The sequence below is a fragment of the Scyliorhinus torazame genome, chromosome 10 (assembly GCF_047496885.1).
Source record: "Scyliorhinus torazame isolate Kashiwa2021f chromosome 10, sScyTor2.1, whole genome shotgun sequence".
Taxonomy (NCBI): Eukaryota; Metazoa; Chordata; class Chondrichthyes; order Carcharhiniformes; family Scyliorhinidae; genus Scyliorhinus; species Scyliorhinus torazame.
Window position 1 is genome coordinate 193,974,497 of NC_092716.1, and position 22,545 is coordinate 193,997,041.

Consider the following 22,545-nt stretch of genomic DNA (forward strand, 5'->3'; position numbering starts at 1 on the left):
AGGGGATCTCAAAAAGGGGTCAGGAAGATAATGGTGGAACAAAGCAAATAGGGAAAGCTCAGGTAAAAACAAGAGGAGTGCAGATATCTCAAAGGTTTATGGAGTAGGAGGAGTTTAGAGTGAAAGGGAGAAAAATGATGAGAATTTTAAAATGAAGACATTGCTAAACAGAGTGCCAATATAGATCCATATTCACAGGTGTGATGGGTGAACAGGACTTTGTAAGAGTTAGGAGATAGTCTGAGATAGGGAGGATTTTCACAAGAACTTCATTGCAGTGTTAATGTAAGCCTACTTGTGACAATAACAAAGATTATTATTATTAACTACCAATGCATCACCATTTAGTCTCCTCTACGCATGGAGGGATGGGTGTGTGGGGGGGGGGGGGGTGGGGAAGGCAATTTTGAGCATGCATTAACCATCAGCAAAAATGGGGACATGGGCCCTAAGTCGAGAAACATCTATCTCGCTGGCAAGATGTTTCCTGATTTACCATGCCCCTCGCCTGTGATGTTTCCTGCCCACTACAATGAATTTAAATAAAGTTAAATATCACTATAGGGCTTCCCCGCAATATGTTCTCCTCTCACTGAATAGTCGTACCTCGCCTAAGTGACGACACATTGGGGAGGTTTACAACAGACTTTTAAAACTTGAAGCAGTTGAGGCAACGCACCGGGGCGCAAAGGTAAGTATAGCCCACTGGGGGAGAGGGACATGCCCGGATAGTGCCTTGGCACTGTTTCCAACCTGGCAGTGCCAAGGGCAGTCCCTGGAAAGCCCTATTGGGGGTTGGCGGAATCCCCTTATGTGTGGTTGGGGCTGCCCTGATGCTTGGGGGGGGGGGGGGGCGATGCTTATGTGGGGATTGTTGCCCCAGTGCCTCCTGGGTGGGGGAAGAGGTTGCTTTGATGCTTGGGGGGGGGGGGAGGGTCCTATGTCCATGGGAGGGAGGGGGGGGGGTGGATTTAAATTAATCACGGATCGATGCAGCCTTTAAGCATGGTGCCCGATCTTTGTGGAGCTGGCGTTGCCAGCTCTATTAGTCCCCACCCCACAAGAGTGACAGCATAAACCACACCTCGATTGTTTTGCACAGAGTGTACTAAAATCTGGCGAGGAAACAAGGCAGTGCAGCTGCAGAGCTACATGCCGGTTTTCTCACCTCAGCCAGGACTGATGACACCGCCCATGGAACATAAGGTATAAACCTGTGCCAGGGAATTATCAAGACTCGGTCAATAGAAAAATGTGATTGCCAAGTTCCTCTGTTGCCTGAACTCACAAACATTAGACTGGGATTGAAATGCTCCAGCAATTGAACTTAAAGCTGTTTTGCTAACTCAATGTCCTTAAACCCTACCTTCGGATTGGAACCATTTCCCTGTTGGTTACATTACATCATTTCTTGCTTCCAACTGCGCCCCACCTGCCGGACCCCAATCCTCTCAGCATTGACTGCTCGATATGACCATCCTCATGGAACCAATCAAAAAGGGAACAAGCCCTTAATTGATCAATCCAATGGTTCTTGATTGAACCAGAGCCTATTTTCTACCCACTCCCATGTCCAATATTTTTATAACTAAAAGTAATCAAAGAAAATATTTCAAAAATTCAGTGTTATATTGCCTGCTATAGAAAGCCCTCCAAGATTGTTCTTGCAGCGGTATGCGGAGACTCCAGGGGAATGCTGAAGGCGTTAGCAGAACTAACTGAAACCATGGTTTCTGAATTACAAATAAATGGGCTTCAACAATCGCGGAATCCAGACAGAATGCGAGTCATAATTTACACATATCTCTCGGAGACCACACAAAACACTGACCTGGAAGATGACGTGGGTTCCGTGACTTGCCGATGCATCCGCACATTATGAGCGCAGTTCTCCTTGTTCCTGGATTGGACATCCACAGGAATATCTGGGGAAGTGTGGCTGATCTTCATCACTGACTCTGGGTAGGAGGCAGGTTCAGTCATATAGTCCTCACTATAATTATGCCCATCAGTCTCGTTATCCGTGTAGTGCTGCTGGTCCTGTTGGCTCTCCTTGTTGTTGGATGATTCACTGCGTTCCCGCCACGGGATCCAGCACAACTTCCAGGAAACGAACAGGGAGACTCCAAAAAGTGCCAGGCCACAGGCAGTAACCACCAGCGACAATAGACTAATAGAAATATCTGAGGAAACAAGGAGCACCTCATGATTAGAACCATCTTTTCATTGGAACCTGGACAGATTTTTATTTATTTACGAGATGTTAACATCACTGGCCTGGCCAGCATTCATTGCCCTCCTCTAATTGCTCTTGTGTCAGAAGCTGCTGTGAAGAGGACTGCAACAGCAATTTGATAATGATCCACATCAAAGGATAATGCGGAAAATTAAGCTCATTATGTAGGGGGTAACATATTGGGCCTAATCAAACAGCCTCGTTGTGTCCGACTCAGAACGCGACGAGGCTATTAAATCTCACGAGAGACCTTTCACGAGATTTGCAATGCTCGGGACGTCCCACGAGGCGTCGCGATCAGGATCTCACTGGGCGGGATCCAGATTTGCATATTTAAGTGCGCAGTTGGGTTCATTTAAATATGTTGGCAACAGATTCTCACAAGGCCTAGGATTGAACGCCCGTGCCTGGGAGACCTCACCATGGCACCGCTTAAGCAGTAGTCCACATAAACATGTACCAGGCATGACAGCACCTGGGAGGGGGGTGTCCCCCAGGCCATCAGTGACCCCCAGGTGGTCAGGCTCTGGGCAGAGTGGTACCCTGGCACTCTCTTTGCCACCTGGGCACCTTGCCACTGCCACCCAGGCACCCTGGCAGTGATACTCTGGCACTACCAGGATGCCTTTCTGGCACTACCAGGTTGGCAGTGCCAAAGTGTCCAAAACAGTACTCTATTTTATTCTGGTTAAATCGTGCCCATTAGCTTGTATAGAAGATCGGCTGGCTTTGAGAAACAGAGAGTATGCATACATGAGTCATTTTCTGATTGGCAGTATGTAACAAGTGGAAATCCACAGTGGTCTGTGCTGGAGCCTAAATTTTTACAAATTACATCAATGACTTAGATGAAGGGAGAGAAGGCATGATAGCTGAGTTTGTAGACGACGCAAAGATAGGTAGGAAAATATATTGTGTAGAAGCGCAAAGCAGTTTGCAGATGGATATAGATAGGTTGAGTGAATGGGCAAAAATCTGACAGATGGCATATAATGTGGGAAAATGTGAAGTTGTTCACTTTGGCAGGAGGAACACAACCCCTAAACCCCCCCCGCCCCCCCCCCCCCCCCACCCCACCCAGCCTGAAAACGCACTAGTGAGCGAGCATCAAATTCTACCCAAAAGGAATAGATTTTAGAACAAGAGGAAAAAAGTGCTTACATTTCAAAATGTCGTTGATTGTGCTGGTTGTGGGAGATTTTACATTCTGGGATATGCAAATGCGTTTGAGCAGAAATTTCAATTTGGAAAATTGGTGCAATTTTGAACACACGGTGCATCCAAAGTGAAAGTATCCTCTCGGGCAGCACACTCCATATCACAACTCACTGCGTAGAAAAAAATTCTCATTGCCCTCTCTGGTTGATTTACCAATTATTTAAAATTTGTGTGCTCTGGTTACCAATACTCCTTCCAACTGTAACAGTTTCTCGATTAAATTCACCCAATGATTCCAATCTCTAAATCTGAAAACAAATGATGGAGACAAAAAAGGATTTTGAGAAACATCCAGCTTCACAACCCAGTTACTATTGAGCTAAAGCAAGCCTGCGGCCTGGAAATTATTGCTACCGGCATTCATGACTGGACACTCCATTCATTTTTATGACATTCTCCTGCTTTTAAACAGGCTGGTTTAATTATTTATTTGGAATTGGTTAGTGGCAGAGCAAAAATAGAACTATATAACAATCATGGCTGCTTGCACTCTTGGAGTGCCTTACACATAGTGAAACATCCCAAGGTGCTGCACCGTAGAAGTATCAGGTAAATATTGACACTGAGCCATGTACAGAGACAATGGCACAGATTGCCAAATGCTGAGTCAAAGAATCACACAACAGCCCAGAAGAAGGTTATTCATCCCATCAGCTCTATGCTGTCTATCAATGAAGGAATCTATTGAGTCCCCTCACGCTCCCTCTGCCGGGCTCTGTACTTCCACCCATCGCCTATGACCCCTCATTCTCCCTGTGTCAGGCTATGCCCTTCCCCCAGCCCCTATGCCAGGCCCTGTCCTTCCACCTTTCCACCTACGCAATGGAACCGGCCAATGGAGTGTCAGGTACTGGCTTCTGACAGAAAACAGCCTGAACCCTTTAAAGGCAGTCTCAAAAATGGCACAGCCCAGGAATGGGGTTGGGAATTCCAGAACCAGGGACCCACCTGTCATTTAAAAAAATTTCCATAGTCAACCTGATTTGGTGAAAATTCAGGCCATAGTTTTCTCAGTGGGTTGTATAAATACATGGAATGTGCGTCCACTACCAACAGTTTTCTCTAGACTTGTAACTACAAAGTTTGAAAATGTAGTAATAAAAATGTAATTTCAGAAATAAAATACTTTGCCTCATCTTAACTTGAGCATCCAGTGCACTCCTGGCCATGCTCTCTCCTTTGTAAACTTGAACTCATCCAAAACTGTTGCTGTATCCTTAATCACACACTGTTTAGCTATCACGCCTGTGCTGTCTGCCCTAGATTGATCTCCTACAAAGCTATACCTCAGTTTTCATATTTTCATTCTCGCTTTCAAATCCCTCCATACCTTCCTTGCCCCTCCCTATCTATGTAAATGACACCAACCCCACAAATCTACAAGATCTCTGTGCTCCTCTGGTCATTAATGCTTTTGCCACAGGTAACAGTTTCTCAATTAAATTGCTCATGATTTCTTCCTTAATTGTGGTTTTCCACCTACTGTGTCCAACCCATCTCCCGCACCTCTGCTCTCACTACTTCCCCTCCCTCTCAGACCCAAGATAGGGTACCCCTTGTGCTCATGTTTCACTCCACCAGCCTCCGCATTCAAAGAAACATCCTCCACCAATTCCGCCAACTCCAGCATGATGCCACCACCAAACACATCTTCCCCTCAGTCCTCCTGTCAGCATTCTGCAGGGACTGTTCCCTCCAGGATACCCTGGTCCACTCCTCCATCACCTCACCCTCTTCCCATGGGAAGTTCCCATGCAATCGCAGAGGGTGCAACACCTGCCCCTTTACCTCCTCCCTGCTCATTATCCAAGGGCCTAAACAAGTGATGCAGCATTTCCCATGCCTCTCCTTCAATCTGGTCTATTGCATTTGCTGCTCCCAATGTGGTCTACTCTACTTTGGAGAGACCAAGCGCAGACTGGGTGCCTGCTTTGCAGAACACCTACTATCTGTCTGCAAGCAGGACCCGGGCCTTCCTGTTGCTTGCCCTTTCAACTCATCATCCTGTTCTCACGTGTACATGTCCATCCATGGCCTGCTGCAATGTTCCAGTGAAGCCCAGCACAAACTGGAGGAACCGCACCCCATTACACCCTTTCAAACTTATGAAGTTCAACAACTTCCGACTGTGAACTCTCCCCTCCACCCTCACCCCATTTTTATTTCTATTAATTCATTTTCATTTCTTCCATCAATCCATTTTTCCCTCACCATTGGGCTCCCCCCCACCCTACCCCACTTGGGCCATCTATTCCCTTTTCCAGATTGTCTCTTGACACACTGCCCACCTCTGTTCTGCCATTAACACAATCCGATCTCTTAATGTGCCACTATCAGCAGCCTTCTTAGTCATTATCTCCACCATTTACATTCCCTTTCTCTTTCTGTCCATGACATCTTTGTCAATAGTCAACTGACGCTGGCCCTATACCTAGCCCCACTGCTGCAGTACATCCCCCAACAACAGTATAAATCTGACCCTATTTCAGTTCTCCAGATTCAAAATGTTAGCTTCATTCTCTCTCTCTACAGATGCTGTCAGACCTGCTGAGATTATCCAGTATTTTCTGTTTTTGTCCAAAGTAATCTATGATGGGGACATTGGAAATTCTTTTATTGGCACCCTCCTGGGGAAAAAACACTCAAATTGTCAGAGATGAGTTACCAGCAACAACATTGGGAATCAAATTCTGTTATAGATCTTATACCGCACAATTAAATCAAAACAGTTTTGGGTCCGCAAATTCCTCCATCTTGACCATTCCCAATTTTAATCGTTCCATCATTGACCATCATGTCTTCAGCTGTCTGATCTGTAAGCACTGGAATTCTCACCATAAACCTCTTTATCCCCCTTGAGGATAATCCTCAAAACATTCCTCCATGAATAGCCTTTGGCTGGATTTTGTTTATTGCCACGTGTACCGAGGTACAGTGAAAAGTATTTTTCTGCAAGCAGCTCAACAGATCAATAAGTACATGAAAATAAAAGAAAATACAAGAAAATACATAATAGGGCAACACAAGGTCCACAATGTAACTACATAACACCGGCATTGGGTGAAGCATACAGGGGTGTAGTGTTAAAAGGCCAGTCCATAAGAGGATCTGCCCCAATATATTCTTATGTGGCTCTGTGTCAAATTGTGCTTTACAATACTTCTTCCAAGTGCCTTTGGGATGCTATATCATGTTAAAGGCACTGTGAAAATGCAAGTTGTTATTGAACTGAAAGGGGGGTTCAATTAACTTTGAATATCAGATAGTATGGTGTACTGTCAATAGGGACATTTCTGCTGCCAAGTTTGGCGATGTTTGCTCCTTCAAATTTTTTTAAATTTTCAATTTGCTGTCACATTGTCTGTAGAACTAAACCTCAAGCCTCAAGGAAAATACTTGTATAAATGTGTCAGAGGTGTCATAAAACCTCCCCATTTTCCACATTTCACTTACCACTTTGGGACTATATCCTAACCTGAGAACATAACCTCCATTGTTGCAATGGAGGAGAATGTGATTCTTCAACCTGCCCCAGGATCTCCAGTCCAGTTGCTATTCTTTCCCAAGTGTTGTCATTTTCCCATGATTCCCAATGCCACTGCTGGTAACTCTATTCTGACAATGTGTTGAGTGTTTTTGCCCCAGGAGGGTGCCAATAAAAGAATTTCCAATGCCCCCTTCACAGGTTACTTTGGATCAGGCAAGAAAAGGCAACTGGGGACAGACGGATTGTTTAATAGAAAACCCTGTTGAGTGTTGGGTGAGGGGAGTAAAAGAGTAATTGAACAAGCAATAGAATTCACTGAAATCCAGGGTACAGTGAAGTTGCTGGTGAGGAGCAGAGTCTAGGACTGGATTTGTACAATAGCAGATCTACACCAATACTGGTGTGAGAAGATTTTGTATCGCTTGGTTTCTGGCTTCACCATGTACTTGAACACTAGGTACACACACATGCATATACACATTGACACCATGATGCCCACAAGTTATTCTACCACTTTTCATTGATGAACAACTTAGGGGCAAAGTATACAAGAAGAAATATTGGATGCTTGCGATAAAGGAATAGCAATAATCATGGGTGACTTTAATCTACATCTAAACTGGAAAAAAAAATCAGATTGTGTGTAATGGCCTGGATGAGGCGTTCTTAGAAGGCTTTTGAGATCGTTTTTTAAAACAGCACATTTTGAACCACCCAGAAAGCAGGTGGTATTAGACCTGCTAATGTGACAGGATTAATTACTGACCTCAGGGCAAAAGCACCCCTGGGTAGCATTGACCGCACTATGGTCAAATTTTATACCCAGTTTGAAAGGGAGAAGAGTGGGTCTAAAGGGAGGAGCCACCATCCATGGTTAACTAAAGAAGTGGAAAAAAGCATCAACGTTAAGGAAAAAGCATAGAACTGCACAAAGATGAGTGAGAGGGCAGATAATTGATTTGAATATAAAGCATAGCAGAGAATGTCTAAAAGGTTAATCAGGCGAAAAAATTAGAGTTTGAGAGGAAGCTAGCTAGAAACATAAAGCAGATGACACAGTTTCTACAGGTATTTAAATAGGAAAAGAGTACACAAAGTGACTGTTGATTCTCTAAAGAGCGACAATGGGGAGTTAATAATAGATAATAAGGAGATGATGGATGAAATGAACAAATATGTTTCTTTTGTCTTCACTATAGGGGAATACAAGAAACATTCCAGTAAAAGCAACAAATCAGGAGTTGAAGGAGAGAGAGGAACTTAGTGAAATTGTAATCACTAGGGAAGCAGTACTGCACAAACAAATGGAGCTGTGTGCTGACAAGTATCCAGTTCCAGATGGACTTCATCCTAGGGTGTTAAAACAAGTAGCTAATGAGATAGTTGGTGTGAATTTTTCAAAATTCGTTAGATTCTGGAAAGGTTGCATCAGACTGGAAGTTGGAAATATAACCCCTCTATTCAGGAAGGGAGGGAGGCAGGAAGCTATAGGCCAGTTAGCTTGACATCTGTCATGGTGAAGGTGTTAGAATAGATCATTAAAGAGGTTGTAGCTGGGCACTTCAACAGGGTAAAGGTAATTGGGAAGAATCAGCATGGTTTTATGAAATGAACATCATGCTTAAGCAATTTGTTAGAGTTCTTTGAAGGTGTAACATATACTGTGTATAGAGGGGAACCTGTAGACGTATTGTACTTTGATTTCCAGAGAGCATAAGATAAGGTGCCACATCAAAGATTATTACAAAAAAATTAAAGGTCATGGTATAGGGGGCAGCATATTTTCATAATGAAGATTTAGCTGGCTGGCAGAAAATAAAGAATATGCATAAATGGATCTTTTTCTGCTTGGCAGGATGCGACGAGTGGAGTCCCACAGGGATCTGTTCTGAGACCTCAACTGTTTACAATTTACACCAATGATTTAGATGACAGGAGCGAAGGTATGGTAACTAAATTTACAAACGACACAAAGGTAGGTAGAAAAGTACATTGTGAAGAGGACATAAGCAGTTTGCAGATGGATATAGATAGGTTAGGTGAGTGAGCAAAAATCAGGCAGGTGGAGTATAATGCGGGAAAATATGAAATTGTTCATTTTGGCAGGAAGAATAAAAAAGCAGAGTTTAATTGAATGGAGAATGACTGAAGAATGCTGAGGTGCAGAGAGATGGAAGTGTTCTCGTGCATCAGTCACAAAAGGTTAGTGTGTAGGTGCAGCAATCAAAAGGGCTAATGAAATGCTATCCTTTATTATGAGAGGAATCAAACATAAAAATAAAGATGTTGTGCTTCAGTTACACAGGGCATTTGTAAGACTGCATCTCGAATACTGGGCTGGATTTTCCACCTCATAAACCCAGAAACATTGGGCGGGATTCTCCGACCCCCCGCCGGGCCGGAGAATCATCGAGGGGGTGGTGTGAATCCTGCCCCGTCGGCTGCCGAATTCAACGGTGCCGGGATTTTGGCGGGGCGGGAATCGCACCGCGCCGGTTGGCGGGCCCCCCCGGCGATTCTCCGGCCCGCAATGTGCCGAAGTCCCGCTGCTGGAATGCCTGCCCCGCCGGCGAGAATCAAACCACCTCTCTTCCCGGCGGGACGAGGTGGCGCGGGCGGGCTCTGGGGTCCTGGGGGGGCGCGGGGCGATCTGGCCCCGGGGGGTGCCCCCACGGTGGCCTGGCCCGCGATCGGGGCCCACCGATCCGCGGGCGGGCCTGTGCCATGGGGGGCACTCTTTTCCCTCCGCCTCGCCCACAGTCTTCACAATGGCCGACGCGTAAGAGACACCCCTCCCTGCGCATGCGCGGGGATGACGTCAGCAACCGCTGACGCTCCCGCGCATGCGCGGACTTCCGCCGACCGGTTGAGTCCTTTCGGCCCCGGCTGGCGTGGCACCAAAGACCTTTCCCGCCGGTCAGCGGCGTGCCAACCACTCCGGTGCGGGCCTGGCCCCTCAAGGTGAGAAATCTGCACCTTTGGGCGGTTCATGCCACTCCATCCCGCCGGGTAGGGGAGAATCCCAGCGAAGGTGATTGGCAAAAACATTAAAAGCAACATGGACAAAAGTTTTAGAGCAGTGAGTTGTTAGGATCTGTACCGCCTGGGGAAATGAGAGTAGTTAAATGTATTTTTACAGAGAGCTGCCATGGGCTTGAAAGGCCGAATGGCCTCCTGCTTAGCAGTAGCCAGTCTATGATCTTACATACATCTCAAAGTTGCATTGGGCGGGATTCTCCCGCAATCAGCGGGATGGCCCGACGCCAGCGCCAAGAACGGCGTGAATCACTCCGGCGTCGGGCCAACCGGAAGTTGCAGAACCGACAGCATGTTCTTGCGCATGCGCAGGGGGTTTCTTCTCTGAGCCGGCCATGGCGGAGCCCAACAGAGGCCGGCGCGGAAGGAAGGAGTGCCCCCACGGCACAGGCCAACCCACAGATTGGTGGGCCCTGATCGTGGGCCAGGCCGTGGGGGCCCCCCGGGGGCCGGATCCCCCTGCGCCCCACCGAGGACCACACCAGCCGTCTACCAGCCAGGTCCCGCCGTGTGGGACCATGTCCATTTCTCCCCGGCGGAACTGACCGAAAACAGACGGCCGCTCGGCCCATCGGGGCCCGGAGAATTGCCGGAGGGGCCGCTGCCAATGGCCGCCGACCGGCGCGGCCTGTTCCCCGCCCCCGCCCGAAAACCGGCACTGGAGAATACAGCAGCCAGCGTCGGGCTGGCGGGGCGGGATTCACGCCGCCCCCCCGGGGATTCTCCGACCCAGCGGGTGGTCGGAGAGTGTTTTTTAAAAATTTAGAATACTGAATTATTTTTTTTCCAATTGAGGGGCAAATGAGCATGGACAGTGCACTTACCCTCCACATCTTTGGCTTGTGGGGATGAGACCCACACATACATAGGGAGAATGTGCAAACTCCACACAGGCAGTGATCTGGGGCTGGGATCGAACCCGGGTCCTCGGCACTGTGAGGCAGCAGTGCTAACCACTGCACCACTGTGTCGCCCTAAAGTTGAATATGTAATGTTTAACTGTTACCATAACCCTCCCCCTGCAGCCAACAGGAGTGATCTAAATAAGTTCCATACTGATGTGACACACAGGGTAGACTGAACGTACAATCATGAGAAACTCCAGCTTGCATTTGTGTGTAAGCGATTAGGACAGATTAATTATAGAACTGCACCTTTAGTTAGATGAATTATAATGTAATTAATTACAGAGCTGCCCTCAGTACTTGTATCAATAAACTCACTGCACTGACTCCTTCCATCCATTTGTTGGTTATCATATTGACAACAATATATAATTTCTAATGTCGTGTCAAAGTAGGCCAGTGCTGAACACAGCAAAACCGCAATCATAGCATGAGGTTAACAGAAAGATTAATCCAACCGAGAAATGAAAACAAACTGGCCCGGATTTTACAATGGTGGAAGGATCAGAGTTCACCATTATCTGGAGGAAATTGGAGAGAAACATCTGGAATCTGCATTTATGCTGGTCACACAGAAATCACTGTTAATGATGATAATAATCTTTAAATTAACACTGCAAAGAAGTTACTGTGAAAATCCCCTAGTTGCCACATTCCGGCACCTGTTCGGGTACACAGAGGGAGAATTCAGAATGTCCAATTCACCTAACAAGCACATCTTTGTGGGACTTGTGTGAGGAAACCGGAACACCCGGAGGAAACCCACGCAGACACAGGGAGAACGTGCAGACTCCATATAGACAGTGACCCAAGCCAGGAATCGAGCTCGGGCCCTGGTGCTGTGAAGCAACAGTGCTAACTACTGTGCTACCGTGCCGCTTCCATTAGCCATCAGCCATGTTCCTCCACAAGCTTCCCTGCATTGGTACCTCACTAATAGACTCAGCATTCAAATACACATGAAGTCAGGATACTTACCAATTAAATGCATCAGAAAACATTGAGCTGGGGCATTCCAGACAAAGTGAGTTTTTAAATGGTATAATACATTTTCATTGCTGCCAAACAACCCTAAAATGTGTTGTAAAATAATTTTTAAGATGCCTATTTTTATCTATCTCTCTTAATCCCATTTTTCTTTGCCTCTTTTTAATCTGCCTTCTTTATAGGGTTTTACTCTGACTTAAATATTTCTGGTTTAAACTCTGCAAGTCTCAGTGAAGATTCTTCAATCTGATTGGTTAAAGAGGTACACTATTTTTGGCCTGCTCACACATAAGACAGATGTCCCGTGATTGGTGGGGTGCTGTATCAGATTCCTGGTGACACCATGATGCCTCCCAAGTGCCTGAAATAAAATCCATGGGCAGCTGTAAGTGCGACGCTTGGCGAGGGCCATTCCTTCGCTGCAGAGAGTTAACATTCAAACATAAGTGAGGCCTCACAATATCTCGACAGCAGTTCAAATAAAAGGTACGAAACTGTATTGTGTTTGTGAACATGAGAACAGTGGTCACTACAGGATAATCTGGGAGTAAAGGTCACATGGAGAGGTTACATTTTGGAATTAATAATCCAGAGAATGCGAGTTTAAATCCTGCTGTTGTAGCCTGACATCCATTTTGTGTTTGGATTCCAGTGCTGTTGGAATGCGAATTAGATTGTTGGTACATGATGCATATTAAAATTGCCCATGGTTAAATAGTGATTTGAAATGAGTTTTCAAAAAACAAAAATATTAGTTTCAGCAATTAGAGTATAATTTTGTGTCACATCCATGAAAGTGAACATATTTAAATTGAGGTTATATCATTACAAATTAAGCCCGACACTCTTCTATTTGAAAGTTAAAGTTAAACATGTGTGAAGGACTGTGCATTGACGGGGAAAAGTAGCAATAGATCATTATCTCAAATTTGAGTGCTTGCGTTAGAATAGTTTATGAACTGTTGGGAAAAGAGGTCAATAGAATGTGTTGAGGGCATGTTAAGTTTCATGAATGAATTGCTGGTGTTGCATTCTGCAGTTACAGAAATAAATCAATAGGATTTTACTTATGAATAACTCTGATTTGCTCAAAGGGAGGAAGAAGTGTCTGAAGAAGTGTTGGTAATAGAAAGATCTTGACCCATAGCTTCCGAGATCCAGAGCAAACTTCAGATGGGCAATTGTCCTGTAATGGGAACAACTCAGTACTGCAATTCAAATAGCAAGCTTTGAATGGTTCTGACTGTCTGAGAGTAATAGTAACCCAGAAAAAGTTATAAGAATTAAAACTACTTTGAACCACAGTACTGACCCCCCACACAGCCCCACGCCCCCCACCAACTACCCCCTCACCTCCAGTCCTGCTACCCTCCTAATCCTTCTAAAAGAACCCCCCAACTGTGCTCCCACTCTTCAACTGTACACCCACCCACCCGTCTGCACTCTTCTTCCCTCCCGACTACCCCTCCCACCCCTGACTGTCTCCCACTGACTACCCCCCTTCCCCCGCTGACCAGATAACACAGCCCTCTGGCCACATTCCACTGGCTACCTAAACCCCCTCCCAATGAATGCCCGACCCTAACTGAGCAGCCCCCCCCTTGAACCCTGCCACTACTGATCACCCAACCACCATAATACGCCCACCACATACCACACACCCCACTGATTGCCACTCCAAGGAAGTTATGGCCCAAAGAATTAAATTGTATTTGTCACTTCTGGACTTGACTATTCCAATGCTCTCCTGACTAGCCTCCTACCCTCTGCAAAGGTGAGCGCAACCAAACCTCTGCTGCCTGTGTGAAGATTTAATCAGGTTTTGATTTAAAAACTCCCAACCTTGCTCTCAAAACCCTCTGTGGCCTCATGTCTCCCTATCTGTCACCTCCTCCATCCCCACAACCTTTCAAGACCTCTGTGCTCCTCCAATTGTGGCCTCGAGTATCTTTGGTTTTAATAACTTCACCAATATTGGCCGTGTCTGGAACTGCTGAGGCCCAAAGCTCTGGAATTCCCTCTCTAAACCTCCCTGCTTCACTACCTCTGTTATAATGCTGCTTCAAACCTGCCTCACCTGCCCAATTATCTCCTCCTGTGGCTCAATGAAAGATTTTCTTTGATGATGCTCCTGTGAAATCCTTTGGGATGTTTTGTTATGTATAGGTGCTGTATGAATATCAATACAGTTCATTGTAATTGTTGTTCCCCAATTCAGGATATCCCAGGATGCCATACAGTGAAGTACTTTTGAAGTGTAGTCACTGCAAAGTAGGAAACCCAACAGCCAATTTGCACATTGGAAGCTCCCACAACAGCACTGTGACGATGACCAGATCATCTGAAATAGAGCACCTCTGACAGTACAGTACTCCACTGGGAGGGTCAGCATGGAATATGCGCTCTTTAACCTGGTGTTGTGAGACTTCTTACTGTTCAATATCTAGAGCCATCTTTACAGTCAGTAATTCCTGGTATTCTTGTAAATGATGAGCTATCTCATCCTTCAAGTTGGTGGGGGTGGGGGGGGGGGGGGGGTGCGGGGAGGGGGGGGGGAGGGGGGGGGGAGAGTAGTGGTATTGTCACTGGACTAGTAAACCAGAGACCCAGAGTAATGCTCTGGAGATCCAATTCAAATCCTGCCATTGCAGATGGTGACATTTGAATTTAACGAAAACCTGGAATTTAAAAAAGTCTAATGATGATCATGAAACCATTGTCGATTGTCGTAAAAATCCATCTGGTTCACTAATGTCCTTTAGGGAAGGAAATCTGCCGTCCTTACCTGGTCTGGCCTACACATGACTCCAAACCCACAGCTATTTGGTTGACTCTTAACTTCCCCTTCAAGGGGAATTAGGGATGGGCAATAAATGTTGACACAGCCTGCGACGCCCGCATCGAATAAAAAAAAAGTTACCAATGCCATCTCCAAGATCGACAATGGTGCCTGGGCATTAATTGTGTGACGTTCACCATCTCTTGAATTTGGCATTTAAAAGAGATTAATTAATTTCCTTCAATGTTTCAATATTATAGGTCAGTGTCTTTATATGTCTGCAGTCATCATTATCCCCTTGTTTTGCTGTGCAGAAGGCACAGCAGACAATGATGAGGTGCAGGGATATACTGATGCACAGGAGACCCGAGACAGACAGCAACCTGCCCGATTTGGGATGGGGGGGAGAGGGGGCAGTGTGTTTGTCTGCCTATGTGCGCATGGAGGGACAGTTGGGGAAAGAGGACCGTAGTGCAATCGGAAATTACATAGATAGGGAGGCGTGAGGTCATCAAGGGATTTAAGCACAATGGTGATTCATTTTAAATTTGACAGACTGGAGTAACCAATGTAGGTCAACAATAACATGTTATTAGTGGAGTCAGCCTTGGTGATGTGCTGTGGGACATTTTTCATGTTAAACGTGCAACATAAAGGCAAGTTGTTCTTGTAGGTGGGGTAACGACATTGGTGGCAGAGTTTTGGATTCTATAACTATCGCAGACCAGATTCCAACAGTGACTAGGATGCTGGACAGAAACCCCAATATTTTATTTTAATTTTGTAAGACTGTGAGGAAAGGTTACCTCGCCCCAGGAGTGATTCCATGCAAAATAGGGATATGGTATATTGAAACAAACATTATTACTAATACAGTATTAAAATATCTTTCACATCACAATTACCCCTTAAACAATGCTAATCAAGACAGTGACACAATAATCCTTAACTGCTATCTTTATGCCCACTCAAACAACAAAACCATCTCCGATCCCAATCCACTTTAAATACAGTTAGCAATCAGGAATACTTCCAAAACCTTTTACCGTGCTTTAATTGCACCACTGGCTGCAAAAAGCCTAGCTCATCCAGCCTTTGCAAAATCAAGATTTTTTTAAAAACACTACTGCAGCAGTCATGCACACACTAAGACAGGCCTTTAACCGTTACTGTACCAAATACATATAATACAATATATCTGAAATTCTCACATTCATCACTATTCTCATCACACTAGCTTGGCTATAGTTCTTCTCAAGGGCAATAATGCTTTGCCAGCAACATTCACATCCCATACCATTACTGAATTTCTTGTAGATGCAGAGGTGAATGAGTTATAAAGGTTCCTTGTTTACAACCAAAATGGCTAGAAAGGAAACAGGAGAACTGCAATATAATCAGCTTCCTAGGCAGAGTGGTGTAACTGGTGCCTGAGAAGACTGCAGCTCAGTGTGAGGATTGTGTATGTTGCCCACCATTTGCAATTAGTGCCATATATGGTTAAGCCACTTGAGGATTTCGGATACCTGCACTCAACTACTTATCCGCATGCTGCTGCAAAGAGGTGCCACTGCAGATCTACAATGGGTAGAACTGAGGAAAAACAGGCATTGCAGGCAGGGGCACAGGTGCATGAAGGAATCATTGCCCAGTCAACTCTGTGATTGCTGCAGAGCAAGGCTTCCTAGTCCAAGCATTGAGCTGCCGCATAAATTGGAAAACAGCACAGGAGGCGAGAACTGCCAATTCTTTTCTTAATGGTGCCTCTAATGATATGGAATGCTACAACGTCAGAGAAAATAGTCCTTTGGACATTCAGATCTCTAACCTGCTGATTGCTGTCTCTCTCTCTTTCTCTCTCTATACACATCTATATATTTGCTGCGCACTGCATATAATTTGCTTGGTCTTTGAACAACCAACAGTAATCTTTATGCATTGAGAATGAGAGTATGCAAAGGTACAGCAAGGGCACAGTGAATTCAATTAATTCTATCACGGACAGTATGTATCTGCTCTTTTACTGCCCATAATCAGTATGCTTTGTGTGCAAAGAGGTGCATCTTTTCTTACCCCTGGAGTGTATATTCAACTTAGGGGCCTCTATTGGGGCATGGGAGGGCTTCCCATCTGAGGCCCTGCCTGCCCCACTATAAAATCAAGTCTGGGTTGAAGTGGGCGGGATCCCTTCCTCCCCGCACCCACCCCCAAACCTCAGAACCCATGGAGGGAGGTATACAATTCGGGCCATGGATGAATTCAAGGTCTACTACCTTCATCAGAAAGGGCCCAGTGCTTTTGGCCAAGTGCTTTTTGATTTGATTTGATTTATTATTGTCACATGTATTAGTATACAGTGAAAAGTATTGTTTCTTGCATACAGACAATGCATACCGTACATAGGGAAGGAAGGAGACACTGCAGAATATAATGTTACAGTTATAGCAAGGTGTAGAGAAAAGATCAACTTAATACGAAGTAGGTCCATTCAAAAGTCTGATGATAGTAGGGAAGAAGCTGTTCTTGAGTCAGTTGGTACGTGACCACAAACTTTGGTATCTTTTTCCTGACGGACGAAGGTGGAAGAGAGTATGTCCGGGGTGCGTGGGGTCCTTAATTATGCTGGCTGCCTTTCTGAGGCAGCGGGAATTATAGATAGAGTCAATGGATGGGAGGCTGGTTTGCATGATGGACTGGGCTGCATTCTTGACCTTTTGCAGTTTCCTGCGGTCTTGGGCAGAGAAGAATGCTTTCTGTGGTGCAGCTGTAGAAGTTTGTGAGGGTCATAGCTGAAATGCCAAATTCCCTTAGTCCTCTGAGAAAGTAGAGTCGTTGGTGGGCTTTCTTAACTATAGTGTCGGCATGGGGGGACCAAGTCAGGCTGTTGGTGATCTGTACAACTGAAAACATGAAGCTCTCGACCCTCTCTGCTTCGTTCCAATTGATGTAGACAGGGGCATGTTCTCCACTACGCTTCCTGAAGTCGATGACAATCTCCTTTCTTTTGTCGAAATTGAGGGAGAGATTATTGTCGTCGCACCAGTTCACCAGATTCTCTATCTCATTCCTGTACTCTGTCTTGTGATTGTTTGAAATCTGACCCACGACAGTGGTGTCATCAGCAAATTTGAAAATCGAGTTGGAGGGGAATTTGGCCACATAGCCATAGGTGTATAAGGAGTATAGTAGGGGGCTGAGGACACAGCCTTGTGGGGCACCGGTGTTGTGGATGATCGTGGAGGAGGTGTGGGTGCCTATCTTTACTGATTGTGGCCTGTGGGTTAGAAAGTTCAGGATCCAGTCGCTGAGGGAGGAGCCGAGGCCAAGGCCATGGAGTTTGGAGATGAGTTTCGTAGGAATGATGGTGTTGAAGGCTGAGCTGTAGTCGATAAATAGGAGTCTGAGATAGGTGTCTTTGTCATCTAGGTATTCCAGGGTAGATTGCAGGGCCATGGAGATGGCGTCTGCTGTGCACCAATTGCAGCGGTAGGCGAACTGTAGTGGATCAAGGCAATCCGGGAGGCTGGAGTTGATTTGTGCCATGACGAACCTTTCGAAGCACTTCATGATGATGGCTGTCAGAGCCCCTGGACAATAGTCATTAAGGCACGCTGCTTGACTTCTTTTTTGGTACAGGGATGATGGTCATCTTCATGAAGCAGATAGAGACCTCAGATTGTTGTAAAGAGAGGTTGAAGATGTCTGCGAATACCCCCGCCAGCTGATCCACGGAAGACCTGAGTGCTCATCCAGGTACCCCATCTGGGCCAGTGGTTTTCCGTGGGTTGACCTTCAAGAAGGCTGCTCTGACGTCTGCAATGGTGATCTCAGATACAAGTTCATCCGCGGCTTCTGGGGTGGAGGGCTCGCTCTCGCTGACCTCGTGCTGAAAGCGGGCATAGAATGCGTTGAGCTCATCAGGGAGGGGTGTTGGAGCCGGCGATTTTACATGCCTTCATCTTGTAGCCCGTTATGTCTTACAGACCTTGCCATAGACGGTGGGGATCCGTGTGGCTAGCCTGGGACTCGATCTTGGTCTGGTACTGTCTTTTGGCATCTTTGATGGATTTCTTTAGATCATATCTGGCTTTCTTGCAGAGGTCAGGGTCGCCTGACTTGAACGCCTCAGACCTAGACTTCAGCAAGCAATGGATATCCCTGTTCATCCAGGGTTTCCGGTTGGGAAACACGCGGATTTGCTTTTTTGGCACACAGTCTTCTACACACTTACTAATGAAGTCAGTTACTGTAGTGGCGTACTCGTTCAGGCTGATCGCAGAGTTTTTAAATACTGACCAGTCCACTGACTCTAAGCAGTCCCGTAGGAGGTCATCCGATTCCTCAGACCAACAATGCACAACTTTCTTTGACGGATTCTCCCGCTTCAGTTTTTGCTTCTTAGCCGGGAGCAGGAGCGCAGCCTTGTGGTCAGATCTGCCAAAGTGTGGGCGGGCGATAGGGTGGTAGGCATGCTTGATATTTGTGTAGCAGTGGTCCAGGATGTTTGGGCCTCTGATGGAACAGGTGATGTGTTGGTGGTAACTTGGTAGTACGCTCTTGAGCTTGGCCCCAGCTACAATGAACAAGGCCTCGGGATGTTTCGTTTCAAGGCTATTTGTGGTGGTGAATATTTTGTCTAGTGCGATTTTCATGTTCACATGGGGTGGGATGTAAACTGCCGTCAGGATAGCGGAGCTGAACTCCCGTGGATGGTAGTAGGGGCCATCAGATGTAGCTGCATGCCAGCATCTTCATCTTGGTCAAGCCAGGTTGGATTGCATGTACCCCCTGTAGCAGCACCTCCCTGGCTGGGGTGGGGAGGATGAAATCACCTCTCTTGCTCCCCACAGCTACATGTTCTCGACACTTAATTCCTTTTTGGAGGAGTGATTATGCGAATTTGGAATCCCGCTATAGCTTGGCGAGAAACCAATTATCATCACTTAAGCCCCATTTCCATACAATTAACGAGAGCCGTCTATCATCCAATGGCCTCCTGTCATTCAGCGGCCTCCCCAGCAAGTGTTCTCACTGACGCCGATTAGTACTCCTTTTGAAAAACGAGAACCTGATGGAAGGACTTCTGTGGGGAGCCGAGGAGGTGAGCAGCAATCTTTGCTCACAGTCAAAGAGGATGGTTGAGCTGGTCATGCACAGTGCTCAGCGGGGGACAGGGGACCCTCTGAAATGGTGGGCCGCAATGGGAAGGTTGGGGGCAGGCAACCTGGGGGGGCAACCGCTTGCTGCACCTCCATGCCAATTCCTGGATCTTGTGGACCCATTCCAGGGGCAAGTCTTTCCCCTGCCCGGACTACCCATAACCCCCACTGAACGCTGAGGCCTCTGGCCATGCAGCTGAAGGCAATTGCCAATAGGGAATTGACAATCGTGGTTAAGTGAGCACTTCACACAACCCACAACCCAAGTGTATTCCTGTGGGTGGGCGGGCCATGTAGCATACGGAAGTCATTGCCTGACATCCCAAACAGACCATGATGCCTGGACAGTATACCTGAACACTGCGGGAGGCAACACCACACAAACAGCAGCCAACAACCAAACACCCAGCGGATGGTACACAGCTCCAGTGACATGTCCAGGGCCGGAGAGTGGGTGAGTGCCATAGGGAGGGGGCCAGCACCCAGTCTGGGTGGTGTTGTGAGTGGATGTCAGGGGTACAGGGTCTGGAGCCTGGGAAGGGGGCCCACTGCGGCCGGGAGTATGTGGGCAGGGCATTCCAGGTAGGGGGGTGGGGGGGATCAGTGGGTGAATGGAGGGTCCCAAGGTGGGAGCCACCGCTGTTCATTGGTCTAACATCCTCTCCCAAAGCCTTGTAGATATTCAATGCTATGGCAGGGATGTTGGACTCAGAAGTTGCAGGTGCTACACAATGCGGCCATACCCCTGAGAGGGCAGTAGCAGCAGCGTCTGCAGATGCTCGAGGCAACGGCCCATATTCTGCATCCCGCCCCACACCCTGAGGACCCAGCCGCCCATCAGGGCAAGGGGGGACCCAGGGGGGAGGGTCCCGCAATGGCCCAGGGTGTACAGCGCCAGTGGTCATTCGAACAAATGATGGACAGCACGTGCCACAGGAAGCTCCGCTTCAACAAGGAGATGGTGTGACACCTGTGCCATATCCTCGCAGACTTGGCACTACATGGAGGAGGAGGACACCCACTCCCGATGGCCATCAAGGTCACTGCAGCCCTGAACTTTTATGACAAGTTTCCATTTCAACAGTCTTGTCACCCCTCCCCCAGAGGATTTGAATTTTTTAAAAGTGCAATTTTCACGATGCAGATGACGCAATAGCCATTTTACAATTAGTAAGATTCCATGATTGAGATGAATCAGCAGTTGACTAGTTTGACTTTTGCGATGTTAGCTGAGGGGAAATGTTGTGGCTGACAAATCCCCTCCTGTTCTTTGAACAGCATCACATGTCCCAGCTGACCAGCCAGACCGGTCCACAAGTTGACATCTGATGGACAGTACATTTGATAATGCAGCACTTCCTCAAGATTGCACCAAATGGTCAGTGAACATCATATGCTCAAGGCTCTGGAGTAGAGCAAGAACCCACAATCTGCTGACTCAGAGGCAAGAACGTGTTACCTACTAACCCAGGCTGACATAATGCACCATTGAACCAAGTTTAATTGCCTGCTGAGTTAATTAACATTGTCTTCTTATTTTAATAGCATTTAAGGAGAAAGCAATACAAACACAGGGGATAAAGGAACAGAAGGGTATGCTGAGAAGGTGAGATGAAGCAGGATGGCAGAAGGCATGTGTGGAGAATAAACAGTGCATAAGCCAGGTGGGCCAAATGGCCTGCTTTTGTGCTGTAAATATATTTTGGAATGACAAGGGGTTTCCCCAATTGGACCCATTCAAAAGGAAAATACCAGCAGTGCCCCCATTGCCTCAGTGTGTGATTGTGCTGTCTAGCTGAAGATCATGCCAGAAACAGAATTTGCTGAGCCCAACTGAGAGGTGGAGGTAGGGGCATTACAATTCACCCTAATGTTCAAGGGGGGAAAATGAGACAGGCTCCAACTGTTGACCTGTGTATGGGTGTTAAGGAGGAGGATAGATAGGACCAGGCTAGGCTGTTGAAACTTCCATTCTTCCAACACAACACTCATGGCAACAAATATCATCTGTCCCTCCGATGGAACATCAGTCAAGCCGCACTCAAGGTGACAAAAAGATAGACTACAACTTCCAGTACAAAGGGTGTGCCACAATGTCCATGATGGCATTTTTCAGTTGAGCCGGGAAACTGATGTTCTCTCTGCTCTCTCAAATGGATAAAAGAGATTCCATGGCATTATTTCAAAGCATTTTGGAGTCCTGTTCCCTTTATTTAATTCCTGATCTGCTCCCCAAACCTCCCTCTCTGATTGAGGTCATTGTGGGTACAACAGAACACTACAATGCAGAAGAGGGTCATGCTCAAACAATGCAGTGTGCTGGACAAATCACACGACTATGATTCAGAACTGGAGATACTAAGAGGTAGTCAAATACTGCAGGTAAGATTTACAACAGTAACGGATTATACTTACGAAGTATGTAGAATATTATATCATTATGTTCCTTTTCAGTGATGAACAGTATTTAATAATAATCTTTATTATTGTCACAAGTAGGCTTACATTAACACTGGAATGAAGTTACTGTGAAAATCCCCTAGTCGCCACACTATGGTACACTGTTCAGGTACACTGTGGAAGAGTTCAGAATGTTCAAATTATCTAACAGCACGTCTTTCGGGACTTGTGGGAGGAAACCGGAGCGCCCGGAGGAAACCCACACTGACACGAAGAGAACGTGCAGACTCCGTGCAGACAATGACCCAAGCTGGGATTTGAACCTGGGAGCCTGGCGT

General features: G+C 46.5%; 1 protein-coding gene across 4 annotated transcripts in view; it reads right to left on the bottom strand.

Annotated features, from left to right (window-relative positions):
- Positions 1-22,545, bottom strand: part of syt9b (synaptotagmin IXb) — a 145,199-nt gene that overhangs the window by 104,058 nt on the left and 18,596 nt on the right. For all 4 annotated transcript variants that reach the window (XR_011933063.1, XM_072466223.1, XM_072466222.1 and 1 more), the window contains exon 2: positions 1,832-2,183. Coding sequence is in view for 3 of the 4 variants with exons in the window: in XM_072466223.1 (XP_072322324.1) it covers positions 1,832-2,183 (352 nt within the window). In the remaining variant the exon portion in view is untranslated. The remainder of the gene's footprint in view (positions 1-1,831; positions 2,184-22,545) is intronic.